The sequence below is a fragment of the Nicotiana sylvestris genome, chromosome 7, assembly GCF_000393655.2.
Source record: "Nicotiana sylvestris chromosome 7, ASM39365v2, whole genome shotgun sequence".
Lineage (NCBI taxonomy): Eukaryota > Viridiplantae > Streptophyta > Magnoliopsida > Solanales > Solanaceae > Nicotiana > Nicotiana sylvestris.
The window spans coordinates 46,161,341-46,176,684 of NC_091063.1; the positions used below are offsets into that span (position 1 = coordinate 46,161,341).

Consider the following 15,344-nt stretch of genomic DNA (forward strand, 5'->3'; position numbering starts at 1 on the left):
CCAAAACAATCACTATTATTTTTAGCCCCACCGTGGGCGCCAAACTGTTTACCTTAAAAATGGTAACTACAATTATATTTGATTTTGTGGTTCTAAAAATATGTGATCTACTTTAATACTAGTTGTAGGGCAATAGATGCTAAGTGTAAGTAAAGAATATTTGAAATGCAAACCAATTGGGTCACAATGTTGAGCCTCGAGCTGGCTGGAGCAGGGCCTCGAGGTTTAGATAGGGCTAATAACGATGAACAATTGATGAGGAATCAATGATAATGAGGGCATCAAAGATGGCTTTTTGTGTTAATAATGAGCAATAAATGAAGAACAATAAATGAACAATGAAAGAATGAGCAATAAATATATAGAGCAGTTGTTTAAGCAAAGAATGTTGTATTGTATTCAATATGTTGTGTAATAATCTGAATCCCCTTACAAGATGATAAGAGTCCCCTTTATATAGGAGGGGTGAATCCCAACACAATGTCTAATAAATGACAAAGAAATAATATCAATACAAGTGTATAACGGCTCAGTACGGATTTGTACTATTCTTACAGACTCTGTCAGTCCTCATCGCGTGCCTTCGGGGGTTCCCCCCCCCCCTTCCATGATGGTCGTCGATTTGCATACTGCCTCGAGGTACACCATCGTGAATCTTCGACGTACCCTGCCGAGGCGAATGCTTCGGGGATGGACCATGGACTGTGCTTTGATCTCATCGAGGCCGGGCTTGAACTGCCACGGGAGCCTTAAAACAGTCTTCCCTAATTTTGACTATATATAGATAGTCCCTGCGTTTCTTAGAGTGAAACGATAAGAAATGATCTTGACCCCGATTTTCTCGAACCCCTCGTCATGACGTCATGCTCGTAAGCATTCGAAGTGACTGAAACATCCCATCGGTTCGTCTCCCTAGAAGCATTGAATATACCGCCAGTCCATTTTCCCAAAAGCATTGATTGCCCCGCCGATCCGTTTCCCCAAAAGCATTGATTGCACCGTCAGTTACATTTCTGTCTCTCTATAAATGGGGGATTGCTTGAACCAAGACTTCACTTAGTCCTTTTTCAACAGTCTTTAGCCCTTTCCCTTCTATACATCCTCCTCCAAACTCCTATTTATATGGTTCAAACCCGTGATCGTAAGTCCATACGGCATCAACTTTGTTAGTTATGCCATGGCTCTTTTTCAGAGATTTTCCCCACTGAATGATATTATACTGGATGTTGTTGTTGTTGTTGTTGTTAGCCCGAAATAATGAGAGAGGGGTCTCAAATTCTTCCCGTATCAAAAGATATGTGGATCATAAACCGCTGCTCATCTCTCTTAACTTCAATCTGGTGTGGTGCTTCACTCTTTTTTCTTTCCATGGAGCGAGGTGGCGCTATCTACTAACTTTAGCATCCCACACCGGTACAATGTCTCAAGAAGTGGCTTCACAATAGTAGTGCTGACGAGGCACATACTCGCCAAGTTTTTCACCAGGCCACAATTTTCCTCGCCTGTTAAAAGCTTTTGCTCTTTGACAGGCTATAGCCTTTTCTTCATCTATTGTTGCTTCGAAAGAGGTTCTCGAAGGCAGCGCTCTGAAGATCGAAATGGGGTCCCCGAGGAAACGGTTCTCGAAAATGTCGCTCCCAAGGATATACCCTCGAAAGTAGATTAGGCTTTTCAGCTGTTATTTTTTGCTTCGTTGTTTCTGTGTAAGGACCCCTCGTGGGCTTTTGTAATCGTCCTTCATTAATATAAGAGTTTCTTCATTTTGCCTTCGTTTGTGAAAAATCCAAGTGTATGACTTTATCGATCGGTCCGAATACTGGACCCGGTCATAATAAACCCTTAGGTTTATAATTGGTTAATATAACATTCCTTGGAGCTCCCTACTATTCCTTAGACTATGCCTGGATTGCTTCAGAAACCTAGTGGATTGCTTCAGAATATAGAGATTCCGACCTGGAAATGAGAGGTGCTTAATATGGACTTCATTATTGGATTGCCTCGCTCTTATCATAAGTTTGACTCCATCTGGGTGATAGTTGATCGACTTACAAAATGTGCCCATTTTCTGCCAGTTAAGACAACTTACACGGCTGAAGATTATGCGAAGTTGTATATCAAGGAGATTGCTAGGCTTCATGGTGTGCCAGTATCTATTATATCAGACCGAGGAGCTCAATTTACGGCTAACTTTTGGAGGTCTTTTCAGAAGGGTTTAGGCACACAAGTGAATCTCGGCATTGCATTCCATACGCAAACTGACAGATAGGCTGAACGTTCCATTCAGATACTTGAAGATATACTACGAGCATGTGTTCTGGATTTCAAAGGAAGTTGGGATGATCATCTACCACTCATAGAATTTGCCTACAATAATAGCTACCATTCTAGTATTAAAATGGCTCCGTACGAGGCACTGTACGAGAGAAGATGTAGATCACCGTGGGATGGTTTGAAGTCGGTGAAACAGAATTATATGGCCCATATTTGATTCACCAAGCCATTGAGAAGGTGAAAGTGATACAAGAACAACTAAGGATGGCGCAAAGCAGACAAAAGTCTTATTCTGATGTACAACGTCGTGATATGGAGTTTGAGGTTGATGATTGGGTTTTACTAAGGATCTCGCCGATGAAGGGTGTTATGCATTTTGGGAAGAAGGGTAAGCTGAGTCCGCGGTATATCGGTCCATATAAAATTCTTCGACGAATTGGACAGGTTGCTTATGAGTTAGAATTTTCCACCCGGTATTCCATATATCTATGTTGAGGAAATGTATTGGAGACCCTTCTCGAGTCGTCTCTATCAAAGATGTACAAGTTACAGAGGATCTATCATATGAAGAAGTGCCAGTGGTATATTAGATTGACAAGTCCGCAAGTTGAGAACAAAAGATGTAGCTTCTGTCAAAGTATTGTGAAGGAACAAGAATATGAAAGAAATGACATAGGAAGTAGAAGACAAGATAAGGTCTAAATACCCTTACCTGTTCCAGAATGAAGATAACGAGGATGTCAGGGGAACGAAGGACCCATTAGAAGGTGAAACAACTCTATGAGGTACGCAATAGCTTGAGAATACTCTTCCTTAATGCAAAATAGTGATATGCAGATAATTTACATATCCATAATGCTTTGTAGCCTTTTGAGGGAATACGTTGGGCTTAACTGCTTGCGGGTTTGGCTAGTGTCCATTTCATAGGAGAAACTTGGCCAGAAATTTTCGTTGAAATCCACGATGAGTTAGACTCCCCATAAACCCTTACATTCGAGGACGAATGCTCCTAGGAGGGAAGGGTGTTACAACTCATATTCACGTACGTTAGTTTATACCATAAGTTAGTCAACGTAAATCCGAGGAGGTATTATCTTTGAGATAATAAGAAGTTAATCCTATTGGTCTTAAATGATACAAGGGTGTATAAGGGGGGTTAACAAGTATTAGAAGTTAAACGAATCAAGGAAGTTGTAATCCGTATTTTTGGGTAAACCTAGAGGTGCTTAATATACTCAAGAGGTCATGTTTTAAGGTATTTTAATCATATAATATCCGTATCATAAGTATTGAAGTCAAATGAGTTATGAAACAAAAGTCGACAAAAGTTGGCGCAACTTACGTTCATAATTTTACTTAAACTTTAGGTCGAATGCTACTAAGCTTTTCTCCCAATTTACTAGGAATTACGGGATGATCTACCCATCAAATTGAAGATCTATGAGTCTAGTTTCCAATGAATTAAACCTTTCATCCATACAATCTCAAGTAGAGAAATATTCACATTTTCGTGAGACTGCGCCAAGCACCTTTCTATGGGGCCTACATAGGCGGTTTAAGATATACGGATATAAATAAGATGCCTCAACCCCATGTTTAGTCATTATTTTACAGTATATTCAGACCTTAGAACCCTAAAAATACTCTCTCAAGTTTTTCTCATGATCCAAGACCAAACAAAGTGCAAACAACACAAATCAAGTATCGGAAATCCCGTGGCGCTAGTAAGTTTCTTGTTCTTCTTGTTGTTGCTCATTTTTTGTGTTGTTTCAGCTCGTGTGGGAGGTTGTTTTAAATTTTTTATGTTTTGTAAATACTCCCTCAAGTTTTTAATATCAACCCTAGGTGATTTCAAGTCTTCTAAAGTGATTCTAGTGCCGAAAAACCCTAATTGATTGCTAGTTTCGCTTCCTCGTTCTTGTGGCAGCATTGGAGGGATATTTTGTGGGAAATTAAGGTCAAATTGGAGTTTTTCTTTCTCTTTAAAGGTAAGGAACTCTTACTCTACATGTATTTAAGATTATCCAAGTTGCAGCTAAGTCATTGAAGCTAGAACTTGTGAAATATATATCGAAAGGCTTGGTAATAGTGTTGTTGGTTGGTGAAATGTTTTGGGAGGATCAATATGATTATTATTGATCTTGTTTGGGATGTTTGGTGATTGTTTTGACTTGTGAGAAGTCATATAAATAGTAGAGGTGATGTGTGTTTCCTCGTAAATAGGTTGTGGTAGATACATAATAGTTACGACACCTAAAGGATAACGATAGTATCATTTCTCTTATTGTAGACTAAGGAGTCGTGAAATTTGCATAGCTTGAGGTTGGGAAGTATATACAATGTATGTGAGGCTATCCCTTTCCTTCTTTTGCACGACTCCAATTGTATATAATATAATGAACGAGCTTCCAAAGATACTCTACTCTAAGAAGCTAGCAGTACTTACATTGTTTCCCTTCTTATGGAGCGATTGATTTGATGTTGCTTCTCCTATTCTTATGTTATTAATGTTGTTGGTACTTCCTGATTCTTAAAAGATTCATGATGAAGAGTTAGTCCTAATAACGTGTATAGAGGATGCCGACCTAACATCACTTCGAAAGGTTCAGAATATTATTCCAATGAGTCTAGCATGCATGATACATATGTATCTATTTTACTCTACCGAGCCATACTATAGATGACTGGGAACGGTACCTATTGTGCAACCACTAACCAGTTGGGTTTTACCGAGCTCCACATGGTTGGGTATGATTCTACCGAGCCTTATGATGGTCGGGTACGTTTTTACCAAGCTTATTATGACCGGGTACGACATGATGATGCCCACAAAGGCATATGTTTTAAAATATATATATATATATATATATATATATATATATATATATATATATATATATATATATATGTATGTATGTATGTATCATGCATTTCATGTCAGTTGCCCTCAGAGGTACCAAGATGTTACAAGTTGTATATATTTTCTATACTTGTTTACATTACTGCTGGTACTTATGCTTTTCTGCCTTACATACTCAGTACTTTATTTGTACTGATGTCCTTTTTATTTGTGGACGATGCATGTCATGCTGCAGGTCCTGATAGATGGATAGATGCACCTCCCCCACCACAGTAGGCTGCCCACTTCAATGGTTATTGGCGAGATCCCTTCTCCGGACTTGCCGTGGTCTTGGTATGCATTTTTGTTATAGATATTATGGGTATGTCAGGGCCCTTTTTTGGCAATATTGCAGTACTTATATTCCTTTAGAGGCTCATAGACATATGTTGACTCATGTATAGTTTGGTATGCCTTGTCGGCTGATTTTTGCTGTATAGTCTTTTATGGCAGCATGGTAGCTCGTACCTTATATATAGTTTCTTAGATGTCTGGTCATCCCATGTTATGTATGTTCATGCCATTATATTTCATTGTAGTTGTTCATGATCCATGTCTACCATTTATATTAATCTCGTCGGCCCTTAAAGATAATAAGGAAAGTTAGATAAATGTACGTTGGTGTTCGGCAAATATGGCCCGGGTGCTAGTCATGACCCTCCAGTTTGGGTCGTGACATATATGTACTCATTGTCTATTTGATTTAGCCAATAAATCGCCCGATAATTGCTAAATCGATGCCGATCTACCCAAATATCTTATCGGTTGACTAACGAATTAGTGCATTTACAAGCCGTTAACCGATAAGACAAACTGATAAGCGTAAATATCCGCCCAATCAGCCCGATAAGCTGCCTTAGCGCCGGGGGCGAGTCAAAACTAGAACTAATTTTCTTTGGGCATCGTGGGTAGCGTTGGGCGCGGATTGTGACGCCTAAGGCGTGCAGTTGAAATAAAAGGGACGGTGAGAGAGAAAATAGCTTCATTCTTTAAAGATTAAACCTCTCATCTCATCCTCAAGTCATCCAAGGCTTCTCATACTACTTAAGGTGAGTTTTCAATGCGATTAACATAGATTCTCAAACAATATTCCATCTCAAAATCGCTAGATTCTCAACAAGAACTCAAGAATAAGGTCTCTCCGCTAACTTAGGGTTTCGCGATTCAAGGCAAATTTCGTGAACGCTTTCAACCACGATTATTAGAACGGTTTATGATTGATATTTGTTCTTATAAACTACTACTTAGAGAAAGATACTTAGATTGGTGATGAACCTTAGAAGGAGAGAAGAATAATACCTAGGATTTTCAAATTTTGGAAATCTTGGACCTTCTAGTATTGATTCTTGATGTAATTGTATATAGATTGATTTGAGAAGTTGAATCATGTGGATAGAAGTAACGGGGGTGATCAAACAAAGAACTAAGGTGAGTAGAGATAATGTTTTTACTAAAGTCGTCTTCTCACAAAGATCATGCCATAAATATTTGTTCGATTGTATGGGACGTTAATTTGGGCTCTGAATGAAACGAGTGGACTCACATTATCCATTAGAATTGTAGAAAAGATCTTAGATGATTATCATGGTTAATAACTTAAGAATAGTACATTGTTCCATAAATCATGTTCTATGCATTCATGACTTGCATATATTTATTTATAACCTGTTGAAATTTCTTTTACATGATTTTATGGAACTCTTTTGATGAGAATTGTGAGATATATTATTGTTTTACATTTTGTGATACAAGAATCACTTAGAAGAATATTGTTTTTTATAGATCTCTGAGAAGGGTTTATATCCTCTAGGGATTTATGTTATCCCGAAATTACTCGTGTCGTAGTAGGAGATTAGTGTACCGTTGGTTCAGGTACTATAATAGAAGTACCCATGTAAGGCACAAGAACGCGAGCATGCTAGAACCTTGAACCGTGAGGCACTACAGGAATAGGGTCCAGACGATCAGGCTGGGATCGACCACAATACTGATCATATGGTGACATTTTCAGAATAAGAATCAGAAAGAATGTCAGAATCAATGGAACTCCCAAAGAAAAGAAAGAAAAGAAAGAAAAGAAAAGAAAAGAAAATAATTTAGAAAATTTACAAGGATTGTTTCAAGAAAATTTATATTATCTATTTAAATTTTTATATTTTTTTCGGAGAAGAAGAGAAAAAAAAAAGAGAATTTTCATAAATGACATCAAGAAAAACCTTATCATAGATACATGAGTTGTTTGTTTCAACTTTTCATGAGAAACTTTTGGAATTTTCTTTTCTCATGCATAAATACTTCTTTTAGAGTCCCGTTCTAGCTTTAGTGGGAGGATTGCTTTACTTACTGAGTATAACCTATGTCAATGTAGGAACATATTTTGCAGGTAAGCAGGCTACGAGCTAAGATATCCTCCTCTCATTATCAGTAGACTTGGTGAGCTCCATTTTGTTTCATGGAGTAAATGGAGCTCGTTGATTTCAGAATTTTGTCTTATTATTCAGTATTTCTTAGAGGCTTCACAGACATAGTCATAACAGAGTCATGAGTGTCCACTTTATATTACATTTGTTTTTCAATGTATTTAATATAACATAACGAATTTATTTTCGAATATCATTTCATTTAAAGATTCAGAAAAGAATTTGCTTTAAATAATATTGAATTGTGTTGAGATGCATTGCACAACAGAAATAGAACAGAGTAGAAAAGTTAAGATGGTTCGCTCGGTCAAGTTAAGTCACTGAATGTCGGTTACGACTTAGTTAGAAATGAGGTCGTGACACTAATAACTAGCTTGTTATGGTTCATCATTTCGGTTATCGTTCATCACTCCAATTGGTTCACCTCCTAGTCGGATCAAAATCTGAATTGATATATAATGTTGCGTCGCCAGCTCATTTATGATTGTTCATACTTCATTGTTACTTTTTTACAAATATATATTCTTACTTTCTGCTTAACAGTAGTACAACTATTACTGTTTGTTGATTCTGGAGGAAATAAAGGGAAAAAATAAATAAAGAGAAAAAGGACTCAAAAGCAACAAGATGTATCTATATCTCTATAGCAAAACATATCAAAAAAATTGGTAATAGAAAGGGAAACTAAAAAGAAAACAAGAAAGTTTAGATCAGTAATTTCATGAGCTAGCCTCCCACGATGAGTTTTCCATTCGCTTGACATCAATTGGGTTACAATTGCCTATAAATATTCACCAAAAAAATTGTTAATGTAGAAAAAAAAAATAGAATGTGTTTAATTAAAAACATGTAGAAAAGAACAAATAAGTATTTCAAGATATCTACCTGCAGTAAGATAATAGTGGTTAGTAAAACCATCAATTGCTTGTTGTGGCACAATAATAGTGGAACCATTACAATCACTTGTTAATTTCTCCATATTATTTTGGACATGTTGTAAATGGATGTTATTGCTACACAGCCAAGACTCCATCATAGAATTGGCTTTCTTATTATATCCATTATTCAACCCTTGTGCTGCATTGTACATCATATCATGAGTTGCCCCTTGGGTTGGAATTTGAAGAATTTGCTGGTATTGGCTTTTATACAACTTGAGTTCCTCAACAACTCTTCTATACTCTCCATATGAACCGAGCACAGGATTTTTCTGCCTACAGAACGCTTCCCAAACAAGCGAATCCGCGGCTTTTTTCCGATCTTCTTCTATGAGAGTTTTTATTAGTTTTGCGACGTTACTGACACCAAATATCTTGTGTACTGCTTGAAATTCTCGGCTTTTCTCTGCTGGGAAATAAGGTGCTAATATACATGTGTTTGCACACTTTTTTCGTTGATGTTTACACGATGCACATGCAGCTGTGTCTCGACCATTAATCTTCTGCATCTTAACTCTATCAAATTTGATCAATCAAAGAAAAAGAATAATCAATAGACTTGTTTATTTGTGTGATGATTTGATTATATTGTGACATGATCAGGAAAACATACAAGTAAAAAGATCGCTTTACACTAGTAAATAACTTGCTTACATAGTATAAATCGAGGGCATGAAAAGATGCCTATGGTAAAAGAAAAGACAAGATTATAATAAAGGATAATTGGTTGATTAATTGCTTTTAGGTAAATCACATGAATGTTATGCAGCACAATTAATTTATTTATTGGATGTAAAAATACTAGTCTTAATGTACACATATACACATAGAGTAATTACTTCATAAACAAGATTCACAGTTAGGAGCTTTCGTTTGCATGAGATCTTATTCAACGTAACGTACCAGTACTGGATTTTCGAAGTTTCTAGACGGCTACTATATTGGGTTCTCACGAGGTGTTATATATAGAGGGCCAGTTGAATATTCCTAATAATTAAGGAGGCGTATTTTTTAATCGAATCAATTGGAATTTGTTATTTGGACAACTTATTATTTTATTAGTATTGTTGTATAAGGACAACAATTATTAGAATTTGTTGTTTGGACAACTTATTATTTTATTAGTATTGTTGTAGAAGGACAACAATTATTAGAATTTGTTATTTGGACAACTTAATATTTCACTAGCATTGTTGTAAAAGGACAACAATTCCTCAAACGTAACATTTAAGGAGTATATGTTTTGTATTACAAAACTTCCCCGCTTAAATTTTGGATAAACATAAATACCCTCTTATATATAGTAGTAAAAAAGAGTAAATTTCACTTAACGATCCCTTAACATTTGTATTTAGGAAAATAATATAGCTTTCATCTTTTGAGTGATAAAAGAGGGCCTCATTAACATTAAGGATGTGGTGCAGTGGATGAGACTGCTCCTCCCTTAACAAGAGGTCTCAAGTTCGAGCCCTGGGTATGGAAAAATCCTTGGTAGGGAGCGCTTCCCCCCGAATGGGGCCCTACGCGACGCGAATCCAGATATAGTCGGGCTCCAATGCGGGTACCGAACACCGGATGGGAAACCAAATAAAAAGGAAGTCAAAAGCCAAATGCTATAGTCAGTACCTCCTTTGTTTGTACTTAATGGAGGTTTGAATCTTAATCATTCAAATCTCGAACATTAAATGCGTTCGTTTTTTAAGTCTGAATCTTAATTATTTAGATCTTAATCATTATGTGTGTTTATTTTTTTTAACTTCACAACCACTTAATGAGTTTGAATAGGCATGTATAATTAAGATCTATGACAGAGACTTAACTTCATTAAGATGATATCATCCATATTCATTATTAACTGCTGCCACCGGCTACTATTATCAACTACCGCCATGCCGCCACCGCCACCGCCATAGCCATACTCAACCACCGCCACTGCCATTATCATCCTCAATCATAGTCGCCCCCATTATTGACTACCACCATGCACCATCCCCACCACTCCCAGCACCACCATTTTCAACCACAACCAATACTCATCCACCTCAACTACCACAACTAACCACTCCCATCAATATTAACAACCATAGGCGACACTGTCCATCATTATAAACTACCACCACCTTCCTCAATCACAACTACCACCACCAACCACTATTAATAACTATCACCACCCACCACCACCCACCACCACCAACCTCAATCATAATCACCACCGCTACTAATCACTACTAGCTACTACCATGAACCACCACCATCAGCCAAAACTACTACCAACCAGTGCCTCTAGTCGGCATTCACAAGCACCACCGTTAGCTATCACCACACGTAACTACCATATTTTAAAAAAATTATATATTTTATTGATAGAATATTGGATTAATTAGTATTTCATTTGAATTTTATGTTTATTAATATTTAAATTAAGATAAATTTTATATATCCAGATGTTAAAAATCAAACAATCTTAATCATTTAGTATTCATATCTTTAATATACATCTTAATATTCGGATGTATCTTCAAATTCAAACGTCTTAATCTTAATACAGACGTCTATTCAAATTCAGACGTCTTAATCTTAAAAAGAACGAATGAGGCCAATAACTGGATCTTCAAAAATTCAGGAAATAAGGCTTAGTTAATATGAATAAATTGTAAAATTATTTTTTCAGTAATCAATAATTAAGGAGTAGAATGGTATAAAATTTAAAAGGTTAATACAGTTTATAAGTAATATGCTATATTTCAAGTTTTAAAAACCAATGTTGATCAAAAGGAGTTTTGTTAAATTTTTGTTTCAAGTAAAAGATGAATGATGGGTTATTTCTTTATCTCAAATTTTAGGGCCATTGTCCATACAATATTTTCGGGTGTTTCTAGGTAATTGTGATGACCTAAAAGGTCATCACTTATTTTAAATTAAATTTTGTATTTTATGGCTTTGAAAACCTCATTTAGAGTTATCTCGATTTGCGTGCACAGTCTGGGCGCGTAGCCGGAAAGCTTAAATATGAAATCCTATGAAAAATGATAAAATTTGGTTATAAAATGAGTTCATTTGACTTCGATCAACATTTTGGGTAAACGGACCCGGAACCGGACCCATGATTTGACGGTCCGGAGGGTCCGGAGGAAAATATGGGATTTGGGCGTATGCCCGGAATCGAATTCCGAAGTACCAAGCCCGAGAAATGAATTTTTAAAAGAAATTGTTTTCTCAGACTGTTTAAGGAAAATTGAAATGAAATTCGCTTAGAACATGATGGTATCGGGCCCGTATTTTGGTTCCAGCGTCCGGTACAGGTCTTATATATGAGTTAAGACGTTTCCGTGAAATTTGGTGAAAATGGAGTTTATTTGACATGAATTGGACTTCCGGTTGAGGAGTTATGGACTTTGAGAGTACTTGATGAAAATGTTAAGTTTTGAGGTTTAATTCATGATTTTACATGTTATTTTGATGATGTGATCACACGAGTAGGTCCATATGATATTTTTGGAGTTAGTATGCACACTTGGTTCGGAGTTTCAAGGGCTCGGGTGAGTTTCAGGATGTTTTAGGCTTAAAACCAGAAGTTGCAGGTCTCTGAACCCACCAGTGTGGTCCACGGTCGACCTTGTGCGGTGCGCGGTGGAGGTTGTGCGACCGCAGTCGACTTTGTGCGGTCCGCATAGGGCACTGGACCGCAGTAACCTCAGTAAGGCCTGTGCGGCCTCAATCCATTTTGTGCGGTCCGCACAGGGGGTCTGAGAAGGGTATAAATAGATGGGATTTTCAGTCATTTTTCAAAACTCCAAAAACATAAGAGGCAATTTTTCAAACAACCTTTCTTCTCGAAATCAATTGTAAGTCATTTTTAACTAGTTTTCTTCAATCATTAACATCTTTTAACATGATTTCAACTTCAAATCAATGATTTTCATAGGGAAAATTGGGTGTTTTGGGTAGAACCTAGGTTTTTCAAATTGGGGATTTGGACCTCGATTTGAGGTCTGATTTCAAAATAAATTATATATTTGAGTTCGTGGGGGAATGAGTAATCGAGTTTTGGTTCGAACCTCGGGTTTTGACCACGTAGGCCTGGGGGCAATTTTGACTTTTTTGGGTAAAACTTTGGAAAACTCATTTTCATGCATTCAAATTGATTCATTTAGCGTTTATTGATGTAATTAAGTAACCTGTGGCTAGATACGAGCGAATTGGTGGTGGAATCAAGGGATAAAGCTATAATTGAAACTTGAGTTGTGTTCAAGGCATCGATGTAAGTGTTTGGTCTAACCTTAGCTTGAGGGATTAGTAGTTGTGTCCTATTTGCTATTTACTTCTTGTTGAGTACGACGTATAGGCATGGTGACGAGTATCTATACGTTGGTGTCAAGCATGACCGTGAGTCTTATATTGTGATTTTCATGATTTCGTTGTATTATTCATGCCTTGATGAAGATTTCTAATTGTTGTATGAAGTTTGTGGAAAGAATTGTGACCTATGAACATTGAGGAACGTTGACACAAGTTGTATAGCGAAGTTGTAAAAGTATAAATGATAATTAAAACTCTAGAGCATTGGCTCGAGTTGTGAAGTGAATTGTGAAGTAAGAGTGAGAAAAAGAAGAGATCATTATGTTGCCCCCTTGCCGGGCTATTATTGAATTGTGGTTCCCTTGCATTGTATTCTTAATTGATAGTACGGATGTTTAGGTTGAGGATTCTTTGTGTTGGGTAGGGATTATGGGTATAGCTGAGGTAGTTAGGTATCGGAATGAGGTTGGTTATAGCTGAGGTAGTTAGGGGTGGTGACGAGTTTGGTTATAGCTGAGGTAGTTAGATGTTGTAACAAGTTTGGTTATAGCTGAGGTAGTTAGGGGTGGTAACGAGTTTGGTTATAGCTGAGGTGGTTAGATGTTGTAACGAGTTTGGTTATAACTGAGGTAGTTAGGTGTGGTATCAAGTTTGGTTATAGATGTTTCTCCCTTGCGGGGACGTGATTGCTTATGCTGTCGAATCCCTTGCTGGGACAGTGTAGACCTTATTGATCTCTTGTCAGGACTCTCGTTATAATTGTAAATATTATATGTGAATCGGGTTGAACCCACAACAATATTATATGTTGATCGGGTTGCACACCACAACAATATTATATGTGGATCGGGTTGCACGCCGCAACAATATTATATGTGGATCGGGTTGCACGCCGCAACAATATTATATGTGGATCGGGTTGCATGCCGCAACAATATTATATGTGGATCAGGTTGCACGCCGCAATAATATTATATGTGGATCATGTTGCATGCTGCAACAAAGATATAGTGAAATGGGAGCGGCTGGTACGCCTACCACAAGACAAGTGAAGTGGGAGCGGGTGGCACGCCTACCACGAGATATGAAAAGAATGTGAAATCTGCCTTTGTTCCCTTTTTCGTGTTAATGGGTGGTTTTGATTCCTTAATGATTCTCTTGATATTCTGTTTTACCTGCTATTTCCCAAAGCATGTTTCCCCCTCCCAACTTTACTTGTTTATTTCGGTATTTCTTTCCCGCTGTATATAATTGAACTACACAGGTTTGTTTGGTAGTCTGGTCCTAGCCTCGTCATTACTTTGCTGAGGTTAAGCTAGGAACTTACCATCACATGAGGTCGGTTGTGCTGATACTACACTTTGCACTCTTTTGTGCAGACCCCAGTGTTGTGGATTTCAGACCGCAGTGAGATCGCTGATTCTTGATCATCAGGCGACCCGAGGTAGTCCTGTAGGCGTCCGTAGGCCTTGGCGTCTACTTCTATCTACTTTCCTGTTTCTTACATGTATTTTCAGAGACAATGTTGTAATTAATTCTTTCAGACCTTTATTTGTAGTATTTTTAAACCGTCTGTGAAACTGTGACACCAGTTTTGGGTAGTCGAGACTTCAATAGTTGTAATAGATATTCATGTTCTGATGGCTTATTATTTTCTTCTGCTTATGTTATATTCCGTTGTTTAAATGTTATTTCTTCGTAATTGTTAAAGAGAATAAAATTGGTAAAAAGGTAGATGATTCAATAATTGACTTGCCTAGCTCACATTAGTAGGCGCTATCACGACTCCCGAGGTGAAAAATCCGGGTCGTGACAGTAATTCTTTTTCATTTTCAAGAAAAAAGTATAATCATTATAGTCCATCATATAATTAAAGGTCTTTGTAAATTTCGAATACATGCAAGGGCAGGTTCAGTTTTGTCATTGGTTTAAAATTAAAGGGGTATACTGTTCCATTCAAAAAGTGAAGGAGTAGTTGTTTTCCAACCTAAAATAATTAAAGGATCTAAGTGTAATCTACTCTACTAACGGAAAAGAAGACAAAAACAAAATAAGAAACACAAAGTAAATGTAGCCAATCACTATTTTAAAAGGTAAAACCTTTACTAGGAACGCAAACATCCTTTTCTGATACATCAAAGGATCTTATTACAAGTTTTTCTCTTCTCGGTGGTCAGCTAATTTAATTCTAGCATCACAAGTACTTCTCAAACTTTGACTTTGTCAGTGTTCTTCCTACATTCGTTAAGGCAAACCTCCATCAACTTCTTATCTGTCATATAAAGAATTCTTGTTAATAGTAGCCCAAAGAAAATTTAAATCATAATAAGCTTAATATTAGAGCCAAATTAAAATTATAATTATAATTATATATATATATATATATATATATATATATATATATATATATATATATATAAGAACAGCCCGTACAAGGTATCATACATTTACGCAGCAGGGTCTAGAAAAGGGTCGCACCCCAAGATGTGTAATGTAGATATCATACCCTAATACAAA

The 15,344-nt window shown here is 37.0% G+C and overlaps 1 protein-coding gene across 1 annotated transcript; it reads right to left on the reverse strand.

The window, feature by feature from the left end:
• Positions 1-8,147: 8,147 nt before the first annotated feature.
• Positions 8,148-9,116, reverse strand: LOC104237834 (LOB domain-containing protein 27-like). The gene is made up of 2 exons (XM_009792062.1): positions 8,476-9,116; positions 8,148-8,371 (listed from the first exon to the last, which is right to left on the reverse strand). Exons 1-2 carry the CDS (start codon positions 9,035-9,037, stop codon positions 8,310-8,312), a joined length of 624 nt encoding a protein of 207 aa, XP_009790364.1. The 5' UTR covers positions 9,038-9,116; the 3' UTR covers positions 8,148-8,309.
• Between the last annotated feature and the right edge of the window lie 6,228 nt (positions 9,117-15,344).

Coding starts and splice junctions, on each gene's coding strand:
- LOC104237834 (XM_009792062.1), bottom strand. CDS start 9,037: ATGCAGAAGATTAATGGTCGAGACACAGCTGCATGTGCATCGTGTAAA. Junction 8,372..8,475: donor CCACTATTATCTTACTGCAG/GTAGATATCTTG, acceptor GAATATTTATAG/GCAATTGTAACCCAATTGAT.